The sequence below is a fragment of the Excalfactoria chinensis genome, chromosome 2, assembly GCF_039878825.1.
Source record: "Excalfactoria chinensis isolate bCotChi1 chromosome 2, bCotChi1.hap2, whole genome shotgun sequence".
NCBI classification, from domain to species: Eukaryota; Metazoa; Chordata; class Aves; order Galliformes; family Phasianidae; genus Excalfactoria; species Excalfactoria chinensis.
Window position 1 is genome coordinate 72,332,762 of NC_092826.1, and position 22,527 is coordinate 72,355,288.

Sequence of the window (22,527 nt, forward strand, 5' to 3'; positions counted from 1 at the left end):
CTCACATACTTTACGTAACATATAAGATGCAAAGTTTTCAAAGTCATCACATTTTTTCACCAGACAGCAATAAGTAATGGAGACAGAGGTCTCATATCAACAGTGATAAGCAAAGTTAAGAGCTCTGGTTCCAGTTCTGATTCCTATCAAACCTTTTTGATATTTCATTTCCATCCATCTCTTCTTACCTGTAATAAACTGTGATGATGCTTTTAATTGAAAATTTAAAAGGTATAAACTCAGTGAGTTCACTTACTAAGCCAGGCTAAAATCATTTGTGACTCCCTGTGCACATTTTAAATAATCATCTAAGACCCACAAAGGCTTATCAAGAATTTTCCTGTGATGTCTGCAGACAGAGTAGGGTATATGAGTTTCTGCAGGTTAAAGACATTGTGAACTATTCCTATAATTACTATTCCAAAGATCTTTCAAATTAAAATCACCCAGAAACTATTAACTAAGGGGAATTAATATGATACTTATAGTGGTCCCTCAACAACTCCTCTCACCTGCTTGAAGATGGTACCATGTAAATGTTAAGTGGAAATGATTTGCAGGTCTCTCTCCAGTTACTTTTTACTGTTACTTCTGGGCATAGAATATGATAAACTAGGAAAAATCCTCTTGACAGCTTTAAATGAAATACTGTCAAGACTGTCTTAACAGAAATCTAGCAGATGTATATACGTACATATATATGTAACGCCAATTAACAGTGGTACAGTTATCAACTGAGACTCAGGCTTTCATTTACTTATTTATTTTTCTTCAAAGGGCAGTGGCTTTCAAATTCAGCGTAAACATTTATTTTCCTTAATTCTATTTCTTTTTTTCTTCTTTCAGATTAACTAAGTGCTTATAGTGGTAAACATTTCTTTGTCTGAAAAATTCAAAATTTTCTTCACAGAGTGCCCTATCACCCGGACACTCACCTGTGATGGAAAAGAATGGTAATATCTCAGTTGAGAAAGAGGTGCTGATTTAAGTCTCATTGAAGGTGGTCTACATTAATTTTAATATAATGAAATAAAAACTGTCCACTATAAAATGCATAAATGATTTCTGTGTTAGTATTTCAGATGCAGAGGATAAATGACTATGCATCAGAAAAGCACTCTTATCTGGTCACAAATATAACGCTCTTTTTCCATCCGATTATCACAGCTTCTGCCTTGATATATGAGGAAATTTCTGAAGAAAATGAAGATTTCTCAGTATTGAGTTAATATTTTTTATCTATGCATTATTACATGCTGTTGTGTGAATTCCATACAGCCCCAGGGCAGTTGTGACTATAACACTTTTTAGGAGGTGGGGATCACAGCAGTAAAAAATCTGAAGCAGATTGTTTGTAATCAGGTACAATATAATGAAGATTTAAAAGAACAAAACATATGCAAAACGTAAGTATTTCATTACCAAAATAATAAATTGGCAAGCTCGCAATATTTAGTTGTTGCACACTGGAAAAACAAAAACAAAAACAGAAAAAAAAGTGGCTATTGCCTCGAAAAGCAATTTGCAATATTTTCCAATGCGCCTGTGTTCAGTGTAAGCCTCCATTTGCCTGTGCCCGCACTCTTAAGAACAGCCACAAAAATTCTTGTAGGTGCACAATGTATGAAAAAGATATAATGCATTAACACACAGACAGTGATATACAGGAATACATAAATAAAAAGACATATGTAAATGGAATAATGCTACAAGCTTAACACCTTTAAATATATGAAGTACATTACACGTCAAACAACTAAAAATTGATATTTTGCTGTTATTATTTTGTTAATCAAGAACTTATACTTCTTTCATCTACCTTTCCTCTTGAGCTTTCATTTTATTATGTTGCCCCTGAATATGACTATTGAAACAGAGAAATGAAGAATAGTTTCATCAAGATTTGTAGTATTTTAGCAAAGATAGATCTCTCTAGGTTATCCTTTTATAAGGTCAGTTCCAACTGCTACCTTGTTAGTGATTTTAGACTGTGCTAAGACAAGGCTGTACTTGAAAATCAGGTCTTCTGATGATTTCTACCACCTTTCAGTGAGGACTAAGCTTTGGCACAAGAAAGTAATCAAGAATACTTTCTCAATTTTATTAAATATTGGCTGTTTTGCATGGCCTTCTTGATCTTCATAGTACTAAGAAATCAAATCACAGCAAAATATGTAAAAAAGGGTACATGTCACAGTAAGCCTTTTAGCATTTCTCTAACTTGCAGAAATCACATAGCAACACTGTATTCCAGTTTCCCTTTTTAAGGTGTTCTAGATGGATCTCCAGTAAGGAAGGTTCTCTTTTGTTTGGATCTTATGGCACTTTGTACTATCAAAGCAGAGTATTTCCAGGCCCTTGCTTTAACAATAAGGTTAAATTGCAAAGTGCACTAATTTTTACTTGTTTATTTATTAATGTCAGCCTACCATGTGTTAACATGAAGCACCATCTCAGGATCTCTAACTGAGCTAGACTGCAACAGTTTCTGAACTATATTTTGATTTGCATCCTGACACTTCTTGAAACAGTCTTCTAAAAACAGACATAAAATGAATGGAGTGTGTTGGCCAATAACAGCTGTCATTAATGCTGTAAATCTGTGTGCTCTTACAGGTGGCTTCCAAAATTAACTAGTCACCCCTAACTATTTAGTGAAATTGTCACTGATTTAATAGACACATTAAACTCCCATTTATAAGTTACTGTGACATTACTAGTATAGCGGTTCCAGAATAAGCAATATGAGCTCCTATGCAGCTGTAACTCTATTGTGCCAAGCTATTGTGGCTTGAAGATGAAGATAAAAATAAACTGTAATTCCTGAAATATCCTGAACTTTAATATTTTCAATATCTCTTTAAAATACAACACAGTAATATTACAAAGAGAATTATTTTGAAAATATATGGTTGTGGAATAATGTTAACTTATGACAAACATCAAACAGTTATTTCTGCAACTAAGAACTCAATACCATTTCATAGCTTAATTTTTTCTATGATTAAAAAATATACATATGACATAAAGATACCGATTAACCTGAAAACTGTATGGATTTATATTACACATCTTTCACTATCTGGCCTTAACAGAACAATTTTTTCCAAAGAAGTTCTCTCATTCAGATAACCTTTCAAGAAACATTGCTATCATTTGTGCTACAGTGCAATTTGACTTAACATTATGTTTGAAAAACATATTTTCAGAAAGTTGAAACAGTTTTTTAAAAAGTTATATAAGCAATAAACATACCAAGTAAATCGTGATGTGACAAGCATTACTTTTAATGGAAATATCCTATTAATTTTAAAGCTGCTTACAAGCACAAATTCAACTGTATTGATAATAGTCAATTTTATGCAAGAATAATATTATTTTGGCTTCTCAGGATTGACCCTAAATGACTACTCAGGCTATCTTATATAAAAGGATAAAAACTAATGAATCACAGTGATGCAGCGTTAGCATCTCTGTCTTCAGAGGTAAAAAGCACAGCAATCATGTTGCCTGTGCTACTGCTTCAAGTGTGATTAGAGTCCTCATTTGCCTCTTTAGTAGGAGGCCAGAAGGAAAAAAAGGTTTTAGAGAAAGGACAATTAGTAGTAACTGGATGATACAAAGATGCAGTTTTTCATGATGGGATCTTCAGCTTGTAAATGAAACTCATCATACTGTGTTTACAACAAAAACATACTGTCTTTCAAATATTTCTAGCTAATACATTCCAGTGCTTAACACTGGTGCCTACATCTGTAATATTCAAGAATACTTTTGTCCAAACACCTAACGAGCCAAATTTAGCCTTACTCTGCTCTATCTATATGCCCATTATTGTAATAGCTTTCTGGAAGGGAAGGTCGGAAAATTAACTTTCTGTGAATTTCATTTATATTTAGAAACAAATAACCAAACAAAACATCATCATTCATAGTCTCTACATTAATAATAATAACAATAAAGATTTAAAAAAGGACACAGTATTAAAGTTAAAACTGAAAGGTGACACCCATATTTTTGGAATCTGAACCTTGCTGTCTAGGGAGGTGGCATTTAGGGACCCAGGAAATTAATCCTCGCCCTCTTATTTTCATTGAATAATAGCTTTCCTTAAACTGAAAATCATCCGTAGCATGCAGTTGTATACTGTGCTCCTATTCTTCTGAGGTCTAATTTCAAGCCATCTTTTCTGAAAGCTCTATTATCCAAATCCACCCTGACACCCCTCAAACAACCAGCCATCAAACTACTGAGGTCCTATCATGGAAACAGTAGTCACGTAATGAGAGAGAAAGCATAAATTCTCTGCATGCATGTATGCTTACACACAGAATATAAAAGCTATAGTGCAAGACTTTTGAATTATGAAGCAATAAATCACATTCAACATAATTTGTGAACAATTGGAAAGAAAAGCAAGAGATACTGAAAACCAATTTGAAGTAATAATACCAACCACAGAAATGACTGTGCATCCTGGGCTAGAGACTTCTGGGTTTAAATCCTTTCCCTGATATCAGTCCGACATTCATTGTTAAAAAATCATGTAAACTAAAAAAGTTATGATTTTTGTAACACAAACTTATCTTAAAACTCCCAAATTTTAGTTTTATCCTAAAATCAAGGACAAGGAAAGAAGATAAACATATGAAGGAAGAAATCCAATGTTTTAAACCTGTGCACTAAAAATAGCAATCATGGCTATTGCAGCTGTATGAGAAGTTGCATGGTGAAGGGGATGGACAGAGGGAGCTACTTTCAGCTGAAGATCTGCCCCATCAGAAAGAGGTACATATTTACAGAACATTGCACTCTTTGTCTGCAACATTTCAACTTTTAAAGAAAGAGTAAAAAATTACCTTTCCCACATACTGAGGTTCGGAGCCCATGTACTCCTCCAGCACAAAAAATTGATTCCACACCCAGCCTCGTTTGACTCGCTGGGCAGACGACCTCCTCCCTGGCACTGGGACAACATTTTCTCTTGGCTCTGCTTCTAAAGTCTGTTGTGGCTGTGGATGCAGTGGCGTTAGGAGACCTCCATCAAACAGGACCCAGAGAAGCAGGGATAAGCAGTTCCTTGTAAGCATTGGCAACGGCTTCCCTACAGCAAGTAATAAAATCTCCAGCACTTAATGCAGAGCAGAGTAATCCAGGTTTGAGGTGTCTGTGGCCTCCACCACTTAGCTTCTGATTTTATTGCGGAAATGCTAATGCAGGCATTAATCCTTCTGATGACAAGGTTTTTGCCGCATTAAATTCCATCTAAAGGGACCTATAAAAGAGATTTACATGGCAACATCAAATTACGTAAAATTACATTGAAGTGTTCATCAAAATTCTCACACCTAGTTAGTTTCTAGATACAGAAAGAAAAGCTTAGGAATCACAGTTTTAAAAGCAATTACTGTTTTGACTGTAGTAGCACTGAGCCGCTCTGGAATATGGTGCAGTTAGCACAGGAATAGATCATTCTTGCCCTGCTTGCCATTATGTTTGTGTCTAGCTGAGGACAGGCCCATACCCTCTGCTTTATGACCCTGTTATCTCACAAAACTTACACCCATCAGTGATGCGTTTACTCTGGATACAGACATAAAATACTGGGAAAGAGAGGACCCACTCTTCCAGCCTCAAAAGCAGGAATGCTTTGCTTTTTGTCTTTGCCAGAACAGCACCGTGGCCACATCCTCCTCCTGAGAATGTGGATGGATATGGACAAAGCTTACATTAAACCCTGAAAGGCAGATTTGTATGAACCTTATGAAAACTAAAAAAGTGGGAAACAGTGCCCATACAGCTGAACACCACAGAGCTGTCAACACACAATATGCTGTCTATGACAGGTGTTCTCTTCTCACAAGGCTTGTATAAAAGTGGTAGCTATGTTGCTCTTCAGAAATACTGTAAAATACATTAAAAAAAAAAAACATGGTGTTGATCTATGGAGCAAATGATAGAACTGAAGTCAATGTAGAAAATAGAAACAATGCAGAAGCCAGTAAGATAAGACAGTGACATTCATTTATACTGACAAATGCCAGGTACACAGATTAAAAATAAATCAACACTAACGAACTACAGGGCTGGGAGAGAATCATCACATCAAGGTGACAATTAAAACTGGTGTTTCTTGTAGCAGCCAAATGCCAGCAACATAGAAAGTAGAAAAAAAAATAAAAAAATAAAAAAATAAAAAAATAAAAAATAAAAAACCAACAAAAATCCTGAAGGAAATATTTTGCTCTCACATTGCTCTGTTTGTATCACCACAGACCACTTTAACAGAAAGACAGATGATAAAAAATACTGTGTTTTCTAGCTGCAGTATAATTAACAGAGATGTTTTCTTTTAGTATTTATGAAATGTTCTGATTCATTGTCTGAAATTAACAAAATGACATTAGTAAAGGATGTAAATATTTAAATATTATGGAATATAGAATATGTAAAATGAACCCCTAGCTGTCATTTGCAACTGCATCAAATTCAGCAGCAATAAAAAATTGTGAAAATGAGCTCTCATGCCATCTAAAAATGTTGTGGCACAGTCCACAATAAAGACACTTCAAAGTTTTATAAATCTGAAACAAATAGGGCTATTCTAGATTTTAGAATTAGCCAATAAACAGTAGCACATACACATTTATAGTAAAATGGGCATCAGTAAGTACTGAGGCAACACAAATTCTTTTGTGTTCATTCTTCCTACTCTTTCAAGCCATCAGTTTTTCCATTAATAGAGCATGACTTTCATGAAACTAACCATGTCTATGCTGGCCCTGATTAAGGTGCTAAACCTGAACTTTTTTATTTTCATAGTGTCCAGGACATCTGACAAATACTTTCCACACCATGATTCTTTTTCATTGAGGGTGAATGACCAGCAAGCTATATGTTGCAGTAGCTGTTTTCTGACAACCAGCATTTCTATAAACCACAGTCCTATGCTAACAAACTTTAAATTCCAGCATGGACTGAAGACTTAAGAACAAATTAATAATCCTGTCTCATTAAGACCTGCAAACTATGAATGAAACAGCAGCCTACTCTCTGGCCTACTGTTCATGAGGTACAACAAATACTGCTTCTAGGATTTAAGATGGATGCATTCTACATTTTAAGAACAAAAAAACCCACATTTTATACCACTATGAAATTCACCCCTTGGTTTGAGCCATATTGTGTCATTGATTTTTAAGCAGGAGTTTCTCCCAAATCAATAGAATTCTGCTTAAAAATCAATGACATGATATGGACCTTGGGAAAGAAGACACGGTAAAGTATCTAAGTATAAATATATATATACTAATTTTCAAATACTGCCTAAGGTTATGTTTTCCTTATGCACAATATTATTACCATGCATAGCAATAAATAACACAGTATGTTACCTACATACTGAAGTACCTAAATAGAAAGGATTTATAATTGGAAGACCAAAACAACCTAATGAGTTTTGAAGAAAATCAAACAAAAACTCCTAGAAAAATAACTGCAGCTCCTATTATACAGTTCTGTTCTGATTAGAAAGCCTGTTTTTTTTTTTTTTTGAGTCCTTGTATTCTACCTTCAGAAAGCATCAAAGGTGAAAAAAACCGCTATTTGCTCATGATACTTGTCTAACAACAACAAAAGTATTTTAATTTGCATTTCTTTCTTTTTTTTTTTTTTTTTTTTTTTTTTTTTCCAATGAATTTTATTTCAGCAAATGAATCTTTAGGAGAGAAACTTAAGACACTAGACGGGGAGGGAGAATATATATTAATATTTAAAATGTATTTTTATTTTTATTAACAACTTCATTTGACAATTCATATTACATTTTGTGCTTCTCTCTTCAATGCATTCAACAGCATACAAAATCATGTTCAGATTGCGTTCATCCATAATTCAGTTTAAAAAGATTCAAACTCCAAATGCTCTCCAGTTCCATGATTACAGGGTGCTTGCCTGGCATTTATGGCAAAATCAGTGTAACTGTGCAAGATGGGGGGGTGGGGGGGGTGGGGGGGAGGGTGAGGGGGTGGTAAAGAAAAAGAAAAAATAAAATCATCCTCTTGAATTGCTCAGGAACTGATGGAAGTTCAAAATACAAAAGATAAAAAATTGGCGGGAAAGCCTGCACAGCCTCACACACCCTGAAATCACACTGTATTCTATTTAGTTCTTTGTTGAGGAGGATCTGTACATTATGGTTCTCCCAATAGAGCTCTGCCTCCGGCCATGTCTGTCAGTCAAGGAGCTTTTAAAATGTTATACAGCACCAAAAGTAATGCAAAGAGATTGAAGGACTTCAGAGAAAAGAGAACAATTCCCCCTTGGCTGAAAGGTTAGTAACCAAGTGCAAAACAGAGAGCACTTTAACCACTTCTCCATTGGTCTCTCGGTCTGTCTTCTGAGAATTTGTTGCAGAGCAAGGAAAGAGCAATTCTAGCAGTTGCTTCAGTCCCTGCAGCTTCAAAACATGGATGAACATGAGGGTCAGGGAAAAAAAGGAGGGTAATAGGTATTGCTTTACAGGACTGCAGCACAGACACCCTTATCAGCTGCAGAGGAGCTCACAATGAAGAATTTTCTCTTTTTAATTTAAAGCTAAGCAGTTAGTAAAGACTTCTGTACTTCAGTACTCAAGAAAACCATGCCAGCAGGCTGCTGTGTATCATCTGAGGAGCAGTAGACTGTGGCAGAAGGTCAATCCCTGTCTTCTTTCCTTCCCCAGCATTTCACTGTTGCTTTGGAGGAAGCCTGGCTTGGTAGTGTGTATTTACTAATACAGCTGGAATGTGAGCAGTAATTCAAAGGCTAAGACTAATGTTTCAATATGTCTGTGTTTACTGGTTTGCATCTTCTTTTTAAGCTATGTATTAAGTCTTCCATTCAGGGTGCTTAGCCCTTTTTGGTACTTTTACATTGTCACATGCTCATTTTATGACATTTAAATCTAGCACATTTCTATGCAATTGCCTGGAAAACAATTATCATTACTTAGAGGTAACTGTTTAGAAACCTGATAAGAACATTAGTGATAAGAAAGAGATACAGTACGACATTTCCTATTTTTATTTTTATTTTTCCCAAGGAATTACTTCCTCTGATGCTCTCACAAAAATACATTTATATAGTAAAAGTTTAGCACAGAGAAACATTTGCAATGCATCTCTTTCCTATACAATATGAAAGTACAGGAAGAAACATTTGCAATGCATCTCTTTCCTATACAATATGAAAGTACAGGAAATTAGATTTTTCTTGGATCTTGTTTTTTTTCAAGAATAACCATTTCTAAAGATTTATTCAGACTGTTATATAGATTCAAGTACCATTTTGCATGACTTACTTAACCCATAAAGAAAGCTACAAAGGGAGAGCCTCTATGCAAAATCCTAAAAGTTGAATTCACCTATGCAAATGCTTTTATATGTTGAGATTTCATTCATTCATTTCCCCCCATTTGTAAAAAGTGAAGTGAAACAGCAGCAAGAATGGACAATGTTAAAGCATAATTAAGATGACCAATCCTATTTACTTCATGCCCCAAACTATCAGGCTTAGAAATACATGAAATGCAAATAATGAGTTAAATATCATTACCTAGAGTATGTACTGTGAATAACAAAACAGAGCATAAATGATGTTCCTGCAAGAATTTTGGCATTGACCTGGATTGAACTGCCATTAATCTAAGCAACCTGAGCAAAGATATGCCATAGGAATAGCAAAATGATGTATGCCATTCCTAATGCAATAATCCTCAACCAAAGAAAGTCATGGAACACAAGTCACTTCACCAAACTCAGGAAAGGTCATCTTTTCTTCCAGAGAGGACAGCCATACATCCTTTGCAGTCATAGAATCATGAAATCATTAAGGTTGAAATGACCTCTAAGATTATCCAGCCCAATTGTCCATGTACCACCAATATTTCCATGTCCCTTAGTACAAGCTCCAAACATTTCTTGAACACCTCCAGGGACAGTTACTTCACCATTGCCTCCCTGGGAAGCCCAATTCAGCATCTGACCATTCCTTCTCAGAATTTTTTTCTTAATATTTAACTTGAACCTCCCCTGACACCACTTGAGGCCATTCCCTCTCATCCTAACACCAGTTACCTGGGAGAATAGGCTGACTCTCACCTCACCACAACCTCCTTTCAGGCAGTTATAGAAGTTGATATGGTCTCAATTGAGCCTCCTCTTTTTCTGATTAAACAATCCCAGTTCCCTTAGGGGCTCCTCATAATACCTGTGTTCAAGTCCCCTCACTATATTTGTTGCCTTTCTCTGGATGTAGTCCCTACTATGTACACAAGACCTAATTCAGAGAAGTCTCAGAAAGTAAATTCTAAATGGTCTCAGATCTATATGAGGTATCTAGTTGGATCAGACAGGAGATGAATCACTGATGTATGCAGACAACTAGAAACACTAAAGCTCCATGAAGCACTCAAAACTGTACTCAGTCCAGCAAAGATGATAATTGTACCTCTGTGAATGGCAGAAAATTGCTTACTGACAAAGCATCCATTATGCACTGATGGTGGGAACATTTCTGCAGCCACCTTAATCATAAATCTGTCAGCACTGAGAATGGTTTTGCTTATGTGAAACAACAGCTAATGTAGAACAACCATCTTCCTACCCGTAAAGAGATTTGAAAAAAAAAAAATTGGCAGTACAGTAAAACAGTTGATCCATGCCAGATGGAAAGCCAGATAAGATCTATAAATGTGGATATGCTGTAACGGCTGACCATCTAACCCCATTTCTCTACAATATCTTGAAATAAGAAAATACAACAACAGAAAAAAGGTATGTCTATACTGTCAGTATCTATTAAAATTAACTGCAAAAGCATCTGAGATGATATGCCTTGTGGCTAAATGAATGGTTACAGAATATGGAAAACCTCAGTTCGTCTCTCACCTTTATGCATTTTCTTTCTCTGACCTTAGGCAAATTATTTCCACTGATATTCTTCTAAGTACTTAGTTAAATAATTCCCATTTGAATAAACTCTAAATGTCTATAGATCTTAGTGAATTTGACTTTCCTGCCCTCCATAATCTATATAGACAACTTGGAAATAACAGTAATTCTTCCTTTTTATACCTTGTCTTTTTCAGTTAGAATACTTGGTAACACCAAAATGGAGGATAGGAGAGAGATTAAAAGTGAACTGATTAGAAACCTTGGACTGTCAAGGAAAGTAATTCTCAGTCTCTCCATCCTACAAGTTGGAAAAGTTTCATCAGTCTGAGGAAATGCCACCTCTGTGGCCACAAAACCCGCTTGGCAAGCATAACATCTGGAATCCGTGCCAGACAATTCTGAAGGGATGGGAGAATAAATAAATAAGTAAGTAGTCTTTCTACTCATTAACTATCTAATTTACCAGAGTCTTAACATGGTCCATAATCACAGAATCACAGAATTTTTCAGGTTGGAAAAGACCTAGAAGATCATCTAGTCCAACCATTACCAATACTTCCCAGCTAAACCATATTCCTCAACGCAACATCCAAACGTTCCTTGAAGACTCCCATGGTCGATGACTCTACCACCTCCCTGGGCAGTGCATTCCAATGCCTGACTACCCTTTCTGAGAAGAAATACTTCCTAATGTCCAGCCTGAACCTCCCCTGTCGCAGCTTGAAACCATTCCCTCTAGTTCTATCACTGTCTACACGAGAGAAAAGGCCAACCCTCAGCTCACCACAACCTCCCTTCAGGAAGTTAAAAAGAGCTATAAGGTCTCCCCTGAGCCTCCTCTTCTCCAGGCTGAACAATCCCAGTTCCCTCAGCCGCTCCTCATAAGGCCTGTGCTCCAGACCCCTCACCAGCTTTGTAGCCCTCCTCTGAACACGTTCCAGGGCCTCAATGTCTTTCTTGCAGTGAGGGGCCCAAAACTGAACACAGTACTCAAGGTGCGGCCTCACCAATGCCGAGTACAGGGGGACAATTACCTCCCTGTTCCTGCTAGTAACACTGTTTTTGATGCAAGCCAGGATGCCGTTGGCCTGCTTGGCCACCCAGGCACACTGTCGGCTCATGTTCAGCCGTGCATCAATCAGTACCCCCAGGTCCGTTTCCTCAACACAGTCCTCCAGCCACTCTGTCCCCAAGCCTATAGCGTTGCCTGGGGTTGTTGTGGCCAAAGTGCAGGACCCGGCATTTGGTCTTGTTAAACCTCATCCCGTTTGCTTCGGCCCAGCTCTCCAGCCTATCCAGATCTCTCTGTAGGGCCTCGCTACCCTCAGGCAGATCGACACTCCTAGCCAATTTGGTGTCATCTGCGAACTTACTGAGGGAGCACTCAATGCCCTCATCCAAGTCATCAATAAAGATGTTGAAGAGGACAGGCCCTAGCACCGACCCCTGGGGGACACCACTCATGACTGGTCTCCAACTGGATTTAACTCCATTTACCACCACTCTCTGGGCCCGGCCCTCCAGCCAGCTCCTTACCCAGCCGAGAGTGTATCCATCCAAGCCACGGGCTGCCAGCTTTTGCAGGAGAATAGTATGGGAGACAGTGTCAAAGGCTTTGCTGAAGTCTAAGTAGACCACATCAACAGCCTTACCTTCATCCATCAGACGGGTCACGGGGTCGTAGAAGGAGATCAGATTGGTCATGCAGGACCTGCCCTTCATGAACCCATGCTGTCTAGGTCTGATCTCCTGGTCATCCCACACCTGCCACGTGATCTCCCTCAAGACAATAATCCAAAATAGTTACTCTTTTATCTCCATTTATATGGGACACAATAAGTCAAAGGAATTTTTCTAGCTTTCTTTGAAGGTGAATACATGAATCTCAGTTCTTCCTTTGGTTTATATGAAGTTGATGATGAACAGGAGGAGCTGAGAAGAAATACTCTGTTGTTGACCCTAAATATTCTGGAGCATTGCCATGAAATAAAAGAAACATGGATAGAAATTTCAGAAATGGAAGATGAAGCTTAGTTTGTATGGGAGACAGTTGCCATCCACTGCAGGATAACTGTATTGACAAAACTATAGAACAACAAGACAAAACTGATCTTCATCCTGCAAAAAGATGAGTTTTTAAAACACAATTAGAAAGGTCCCTAAATTGTAATATTAAGTCAAATATTTACCAGTTACTCAATTGGGCAAGACAAATATGAATTTGTTTAAGGTTTTGATTTTTGGATTTAACTGCCAAAGCTATCCTCTCTCTATTCAACTGTTATTCAAACAGTTGTATTTTCTATACTGAGTTACAAGTTATTCTAATGTCAGTTAAGTCTTTAGACATTAGATACTAAAATTAATCTGGAATACTTGCTTGAATTTTTTTGGCATAAAACTAAAACAAGACAAGGAGGATGTCCATGTTCTTTGGTTATGACTTTTGTAATATATTCATAGAAAGACAGCACAAGAAATGTGTGATATACTATGGCAGCATACCATAAACATATCTATCAATTGCCTAACAATGGAATGGAGTCTAATGGTGTTTGGCATTGCTGAGTACTAAGCTAATAAAAGTATTACAGGCTTACAGGCATACCTGAATAATTTGTTTTCTAGCACACACACACAGAAAGTCTTTATTTAAGGTCACACGGTAGCAAAATAAAAGCACAACATACGCTTCCAAAAAAATTGTAACTATAATGTTGAAAGTCATAAAAAAAGAGGAAAAAGAAATATGTATATTAATATCAATTATGAAAAAATACCTTTTTCTGTATGACCAAAACAATATAAGTAGTCATATATGAAGAAGTTTACTTATTGTGTTACTCTTGCAATCATTAACAGTATATAGAGTAGATCACTTATGACCTAAATATAGCCTTCACTATAAAAACGAAAATAGATCAGCCAAAGCACAAGAATCCATGGTTCACTGTACACTTGAAAAACAACTGAGGCAATATGAAATTTTCACTACAGGTTAAAAATGAATGTTTATTTCAGTGACATATAAGCTCAGGATAATATTAATCTGTAGATATATAAAGCAACTTTGCTGTGCAATTATCAGTAAAAGTTAAGAAAAAAATGCCTCAGAATAGTATTATTTATTTATAAGAAGATCTTCAGAGGATGAAATAGCAACATCTATTTTTGCTCTGTCTTGTAGCATGCTATGTTGGTCTTGCTTCAAAAAACTACTATGGTGAATGTATACGTAGTTTACCAACAAACTGGAGTCTCTATTTTTGATAAATTACAAATATTTTCATGTCTCATAGGAATCTATCAATGTCAGTGCTAAAGCATGGACAATCAGGAAACCATCCTTCATCTTGCCACCCTTCTCTGTTTTTTGAATAAACACATGAGATGGGGGAAAAGAGGGAAAAGAAACCAAAAGAAAGCAGAACTTTTCTATACATTAACAATATCTGTAAAGGAAGAATTTATAGACCTCAGGCTGCAACTTGGTTTATAATTCTATAAGTAATATGGCAGACTGAAATGAATGTGAGAGCATTTTGACATATTCTGTAATACACTATTTTTTTTATTTCCTAGGGTTATTCTGTCCTTCCCAAACTGTCATGTATTCTAGCAATTACTAGGAACTACCAACATACTTTAAATAAAAAGCCTTTTATCAAAAGACTTTCTACCATTGGTCAGATTCTGACTGAAATAAATTTGATACTGTCATCTGATATATATATATATATATATACATTTCCTGTTAATAGATTATTTGCAGGCATTTGTTTACTTCTAGTTTGTTTATTGTATATATAATGATACAGTTGTTATACTTGTTATAAATGCCTCTGTATCCATCACCAGTACTAGTAAGAATTTAATTCTTAATATCCATAACAGATTTGGAAATCCATAGCTTTTTTCAGCAAAGTTTTACATGTTTGGTCTTCTACAAGCTTCTATCAGAACTGAATTTTGTAATTTCAGAAGACAGCAGGCTTCTCAGGAAAAAATAACAGACAGTAGTTTTGCCCAACAAGCTCCAAAACATTGATCTTGTGAGTATTAACAAGGTAGTCCAAGAGTCAAGAGAACCTAGAGATAACCCATCAAGTTTCTTAAAGAGTGAACAATTCCTCTCAGGCCTTCCAATATTCCGGAATCACCTCATTTACACTAGGCATACACCACTGCTCAGTGTATGCTTAAGAACATATAACTCTCTCAGAATACTCTCAGAATTATGGTTTGAATTTTGGGTGGTCCATTGTGGAGCCAGGAGTTGGCCTTCACAGTCATTTTGTCCCTTCCAGTTCAGGATATTCTGCAATTTTATGAACTCTTAAACTTAAGAATTTGTCAGTTTTTAACATCTGTTTTTGACTTCTTCTATATATTTTCCACTAGGCCCAGCTGTTGTAAAGAGACTATGAATTTTCTGGTGATGGATGAACTCAGTATAAAATCCTTCATGTGTTTCAGAACATGAGAAATAGTAACTGTAGGGCTTTCTTATTTTTCTGTTCTTTAAAACTGACAGCTTCCCTTGTTTTGCCAAGCACTGTAATATGGGAGTACAAGGACCAAAGATGTGATAAACAGCTAACCACAACAACTAAAGTAGGCTCTAGTTAGACTGACAAAAAGATCTAGAGAGCCTAGTCATCTACAAATAACTGCAGTCTAAGTAAGCCTCAACTGTTCTTTGTTGTTCAGCTTCAGAAGTGTTATATTAAAGCTTACTGGACATCAGAGCTGTCTGTGAATATCTAGTCTCTCCTCAGGAAAATTTTCACTTTTCACTCTTCCAATCTCCAATGCATGTTCCCAAACACGAGGAATTTTACAATATCTAAAGAAGATAACACTATTCTTGCCTGACTTTCATCATTACAAATCCTCATGTTTCTTGCCTGTAACTGTTCATTTTCCAGATTCCAGACTAATGAATTGAGTAATTTTATAACAGATGCTTGTTGTGAATTTCAACAATTATGACCCAATACAGACACTAGATGAGGTAGAAATAAAGTACTTATTTTGGTGATGCTATTGTAGCTTGAACAGAGAAATAACTGTGATTCTTACTTGTGATTTTTTTTTATTTTTTTTTTTCCAGCTTCTCACCTACCTTTCTACATTTTAAAATAATAGGACAAGAAAACAATACATTAGAAGACTTAGGGCTTACAATCTATAAAGTACATTCAGCAACAGAAAATAACAGAAACTTTCTTGCACCAACATTTTCCTTCCTCCATCTAGTAGAAAGTGGACCTCTTTTATCTTGTGTTAATATATTTTCATAATTTCAATCATGTAAATATCTATTTAATTTATTAAGGCAAGGACAAGTATTATTTTGCCTCCATTTTGTTGTTCATGCATACATTCCCCCTCTTCCAACATTATAAGAAAATGCAATAGGACACTTAAAATGTGGAATCCAAAATCTCACAAATCTCTGTCAGTTTATTTACAACTGTAGAATACTTTTATAGAAACAATAATGTTCACAAAGTGTCACAGGACATTCTGATTTAACTTAGAATAGAAATGCTGCCACATATTATGCTTTTCCACTAACATACTGTATTGTTTTAATAGCCAGATGCAATAGTATTAATTAAAATAAAACGTATTTTAAAATTCTTGCAACCAACATGTTCTGTCTTCATAAAACATAGTATTTTTTCTGCTGCATTTTCAATTTAATCTAAGACTTCCTTGACTTTTGTATGAGCTCCTCCTTACTACAGTTCAAATGAAACTGTAGAAAGGATAGATGGTTTATAATTTATAAAACTTGGCTCAAGACATGTAATGAGTAGCTTGATATTACATATATTTCTTTATTTTATTATTATAAGCATAAATTTTTCTAGTTATTGCAGTCTGTAAAACTGTGGTTTAAATAGGAAATCAATATTGCCTTTTTAAGGTTAAGCTTGGTGAAACAAAGGGCTGAAATTGTCCCTGATGAAACTGCACCTCATCTGAACTCAGAAAGAACCGCATTATGGAGAGAGGATAGTGTCATACCTGCACTATTATAGATTGCAGCCAATCAATCAGATATACTGTAATTGCTAAGGGCGCAGTCCTCCTATTGTACTGGGAAAAAAAAAAAAAAAAAAAAAAAAAAACTTCGGGCCAAAGGTAGAAGGATTGACACATTTTGCTTGGAGCAACCTAAATCAAATACGTCCCTAAAATGAGATAACCTTACTAGAGGTCACAACCCAAAAGGACAAACACACATACTCCATGTAGAATCTGAATACTGGGCTAAAGACTGAGCCATAATGAGGGGTAATATTTTGCACTAAAAAAAGCACAGATAGAGCTGCTGACTTGGTGGAAATAAACACCTACTCCTCACTCCATATCTTTAGGTATGTTGTCTTCTGTGTGATTCTCCCTAGAATCACATAATGACTAAGGTGGGATAGGATAGCATCTCTTAGGGCCAATTGCTTGACTTATTTTCTTTGTCATATATGTAATAATCAAAAGTTGGTTGGTGACAGATACAAATAATCTTTATATGTAAGTAAAGAAAGTTCAGTTTGCACAGAGAGCATTATAAAACAACGGTAAATTAATTCATTTGTACCTCTAATATTCTTTTTAAGGATACATGCCTTCCTATCTTTCTCTAGCAGAGACTGTAAAAATATTTCTCATAATTGTTGACAGATTATTAAGAAATATAAAGTGCATAATTAATTCAACATGAAATCAAGCATTTGCTTTCCTGGATATTAATAAGGTGTTAAAAAGCAAATGATGACATGATAGACAGTAAAACCTTATCACTTAAAGAAATTCCAGCTGAACTGCTTTTATTACTCTGCCTCACTTTAAGCTAAAATTTTCTGTGATGTTACAGCTTTTGAAATTCCTGAGGGGGGGGTTTATCCCCAGGAAGAGTCTTATTTTCCATTTCAAAAAGAACTAAGACAATTCTTTGCTTTAACCCCTTTTGATACAGATACATATTTTTGTGTGTTTTGTGGCATTAAAGAACATTAAAAGACAAACTTCATAGCTTAGAAATTGAATCAGGTTGCAATTTTGAGACTATGTAGTCTCAAAATTGCCTGTTTTACTACTTCTTTGGTTTTGCAGACAAGACACAGTGCAGTGAACATTTATGATTTCTTACTGGTTCGCATTTTACACTTAATCAGCTATCGGAGGTTTTGCCACTATTAATTAGCTTCATTCAGACACAAGGACAGACAGAGAGAGGATAGACAAGACCCAGCAGCACCTTACACCTTCCATGGTGCAAAACATGTTTGCTGCTGAATCTCCTAAAGAGCTCTAACCATTCCCTGTAATAGTGGGGAAGTGTGCTATTCCTGTGTTTTTCCCTTCTGTTTTCCAAACATTCCAGAAGTCCAGTTTTCCACTTCAGAATGAAAAAATGTCTCATATTTTGAATGTTTATATATGACTACCTGTTAAGATGTTTCTGATACAACAGTTTGCTTAATGATGGACATCTGAGAAACAAATCTATTTTCTCCAAAAGAAACAAAATGAAAAAAACAAGGTTCCAAGATTATGATTTTCCATTAACACCAAATAAGAAATTCATCCTCTGGGATACATGCCCCCCAAACTCACAAAGCATTACACCTTCTGAAGGTCCTTCTTAGCTCAGTATGAAAAGTTATTCTCTTTGTTACCCATCATTATGTTATTCAGCATCTCTAGTGATAATTAAATATTTAACTAGTTAGCATCTGGTGCAATAGTTGGCAGCCTGGATGGGCAGTAATTCATGTAAGCAACAGACAATGAGAACACAAAGAATTATTCCAATTGTTTCTTAATAAGATGCTTACAATGGGTCTCAGCAAATCAACAAAACATGCCTACTTACTAGGCTTTTGTTCATAAACTATAGTAATTATGTAAATAAGAGCTTTCAGTCAGATTACAGAGACTTTCATATTTGACTATTACTGAGGAAAAAAAAAAAAAAAAAAAAAAAAAAAAAGGTCTCAATTATATTAGTCAGCCTGCAGGCAAAGGTGCAGGGACTTTAAATTGCCCCAGAAATATACAGACGGGCATCAGCAGCTGTGCAGCATCCCAGTTTCTTAGCTGATTTGAATTATTTAAATTAATAATAAAATACTGCACTGGAGTTCCAGCTTGTCAACACACTGATCAGCTTACACCTTTAGTGTTCAGTTGTCAATTGCCTTCCCTATCTTCCTCTCTTATCTACTACAGTAAATCTTAGAACTTTCATTTAAGGAAGTGCCAAGAGAGAGAAGGGAAATTGATCTTGATCTTTATTTTTTTTTATTAAAAATCAACAGCTAACACAACACATTATTTTATATTTAGACAAACAGAGACAGGTCTGCTTCTCAAAGATATTTTTAGTCATAAGTTTCATACACAGAGAACTTTGGAAAGCCAGGAGAAGTTTTTAGATGCATATTAGCACAGAGCACATACATTTTTTCATGATCAGAATGTATACAAGGCTAGACTGTACACCGTGTTAAAAGTCAGGGCTGTTTACTTGTGCGAGTATTGAAAAAAATTCACAGAGCTCTCAGCAATGCTTTAAATTTAGATGTTTGCTGTCTGAAGGGATCTTTGAAGTAGAAAGACGAAACAGTGACCAGTCAGAAGAACACTGCAGAGCCTTTTAAAGTATTCACAACCAAAGAAAGCCTTTCTTTTTAATTGACTTTTAGAGTTGACGTCTCTTCCTGCCTAAAGGAGGTAGTGAGTTTAACCTCCCAGATGGCCCTTTTGTTCTGCAAAGATTAAGCACTCCCAAAGAATAAAAAAAGCATCTCCCAAAATATATAAAAAAAGAAAATTTTCTGAGAGAAAAGCCAAAGTACTACAAATTCTCCTATCAAACTCATATTGACTTTTTTTTTTTTTTAATTTATTTTTCATTTTGTTAATACTTCTAGGAAATCTAAGGAAAACCTTTAGATCTTTAATTTTCATCAGCTTACTTCACACAAAAAAAAAAAAAAAAAAAATAATACTTGGCCATTCACATGACACATTCTTCCCATTAAGTGGGACAAAGCTTTAATCACAACCATATTTGTTTTGATCTTTAGGCCAGAAATCTTAAGAGAATGGATTTTTTATTTTTATGTTTCTCAATTTAATGTCATTTATTTGTATGATAAGGTAAAACTATAGATGTTTTTATTCATAGACCTCTTAAGGTATTACTCAGAGGCATGCCTAAGATTGGTGCATCAGCAGAAAGAACACAGAATCAACTGGCCTAACATAAATGAAACTTCCCTATACAGCATTAAAATCCTTTCCTCTTCCATATCTTTATGAAAATTAAGCATTTCTGATGGTCAGCAGCTAAAGATACAGATCCTTCACATTTCTTTCCCTGAATAAGTACCCTTTCATGTACCACATGTACTTCAAAAAAGACTCCCAGTAAGACAGTTACTGTTCTACAGTGGGGAAAAAAAAATGAAGTAGCCACTTAAAATATCTTTTATTTTCCAGAAAGAACAGTGGTCCAGATAATTAATTGTACTTTTTACATGGAAAAAGCAATCAAATATAATGCATTGTCCTCCCATATAAAACTTACACTCTCTTCCTATTATTTTGACTACATGCCACTAACATTAATTTGAAATTCAAAGCACATATGCTAGCAATTTCATTTTCAAATTCTATCTTACCAAAACTAGAACAGTAGACTTAATCTGGATCCAGAAAAGAAATAAAATGAAATCTAAGGTGACCAAAATCTTCTTAAGGTTAGAGGCAGCACAGGAGGATGGCCATGAAAGGAGCAATGTGATGAAAATATAAGATTGAATGAAAAAAATCTGAACACCTTGAAATGATGCTAACATATATTTTACATTTCTCCAAAGGAAAGTACTATTGGAAGAAATAGCCTACTTACTGAATTTTTACACAATACTCAAAAAGTGCAACCTAATTAAGAAGGCCAGACAAATTCAGTGCTTCTCACCAGTTACACTATATTTAAGTCAGCACAGGAGTTTTCTCATTCTTGCCCTTCTGTTCCCCATCCCACTGCAGGCAAGTGAGTGAGTAGACGTCTGCTGCCTGCAAGGGTTAATCAACAACATGCTTAAATCACGAAATCGAGAATATCAAAGTTGAAAATAAAATAGGGAAGAATATCTGTTTTATTAATGTTACAAAGACCTTATAATCTGTAGTACTGTATCTGGTGAGTTTATACTTAACTACAGGTTAGATCATATCTGTTCTAGCTGGAGGAAAAATAGGCTAGAAATAGAGCAGCTGGTTATTTTAAACTTGTTTTGGGTGGTCCAGGAGAGACATGTATCTGTTGGAGGGCATCCACAGGAGCACCACAAAAAAGGTCCCCTGCTAAGACAGGCTGAGAGAGCTGGTGTTGTTCAGACTGGAAAAGAGAGGGCTCTGGAGAGATCTGTTAGCAAATTTTCAGTATCTAAAAGAGGGCTATAAGAAAGAAGGGGACAGACTCTTCAGCAGAGTCTGGTGTGAGCACAAGAGGAAAAGGCTTCAAACTAAAAGAATATTTAGAGTGGATGTAAGGAATAAGTTCATTAAAATAAGGTTGGTGAGGCACAGAAACAGATTGACCAGAGAGGTAGTGGATGCCCCATCCCTGGAGACATTCAGGGTCAGACTGGATGATGCTCAAGGCAACCTGATCTAGCTGTAGGTGTCCTTGTTCACTGCAGGGGAATTGAACTACATGACTTTTAAATGAAGTCCCTTCCAAATAAAATGATTCTCTGATTCTACATGGGACACTCCAAAAATTATACAATTATTTATTTTCAGGGGAATAACAACAGATACAGAGAGCACAGTAAAACTGACAGAGAAAATTCTCAGCTACATAACACTATTTTTTCAACATAGTCACCATCATGAGCTACGCTTTTTTACCAGTGATGAGCAAGAGTCTTCATGCTGCACTTGTAAATATCTGCACCAGTGGAGGTGACCCGCTGTTGTTGTCAACACTGCTGAAATGCACCACTCACTGCCTCACTGTGCTCACATCTGCTGTTTGGTCTCCATAAAAGTTCAACAAGTGCCAATAAATGTCAGTGGGTTTCATTTTCTCTACATGGAAGAATTCAATTCCATCCCTTTGTTTCATATGCATATGTCACACAGAAACAAAATGTAATGGAATACTGGCAGGAAGGTTCAACCTCTACTGCCACACTACTAACATCCACCTCTGATGCTGAAGGCCAACACAATAACACAGGAGCCATAACTCTCAAAGCAGCCCTCCACAGAGAAGTAAAATATATGTTCCTGCAGTGGGCAAAGTAATTAAATTTCAGAGATGCCAGAAATTCAGCTCCTAAAAGCACCAAAGTTTCAGCAGAAGAGTTATGCAAAAGAGGCTACAGAATTGCTCAAAGTCAGCAGGTAGAGCAAAGATTTGGAGGGATAGATTTTGGAGTCAGCCTGTAGTTATGTTCACATGATTGAAAACTCTAACACAGCAACTCTAAATATTTTTCTCCATAAAATGACAGTTTAATTTTACAAAATCAGCATAATTTTCATGTACCAAATGCTGAGT

General features: G+C 35.9%; 1 protein-coding gene across 5 annotated transcripts in view; it reads right to left on the reverse strand.

Annotated features, from left to right (window-relative positions):
* Window positions 1-22,527, reverse strand: part of CDH12 (cadherin 12) — a 506,510-nt gene that overhangs the window by 141,092 nt on the left and 342,891 nt on the right. For 4 of the 5 annotated variants that reach the window (XM_072327372.1, XM_072327373.1, XM_072327374.1 and 1 more), the window contains one exon: window positions 4,860-5,275. In XM_072327372.1, coding sequence (XP_072183473.1) covers window positions 4,860-5,090 — 231 coding nt within the window. In that variant the 5' untranslated portion in view covers window positions 5,091-5,275. Of the gene's footprint in view, window positions 1-4,859; window positions 5,276-22,527 lie in introns of those variants that run through there. The other variant, XM_072327377.1, reaches the window with a different exon arrangement.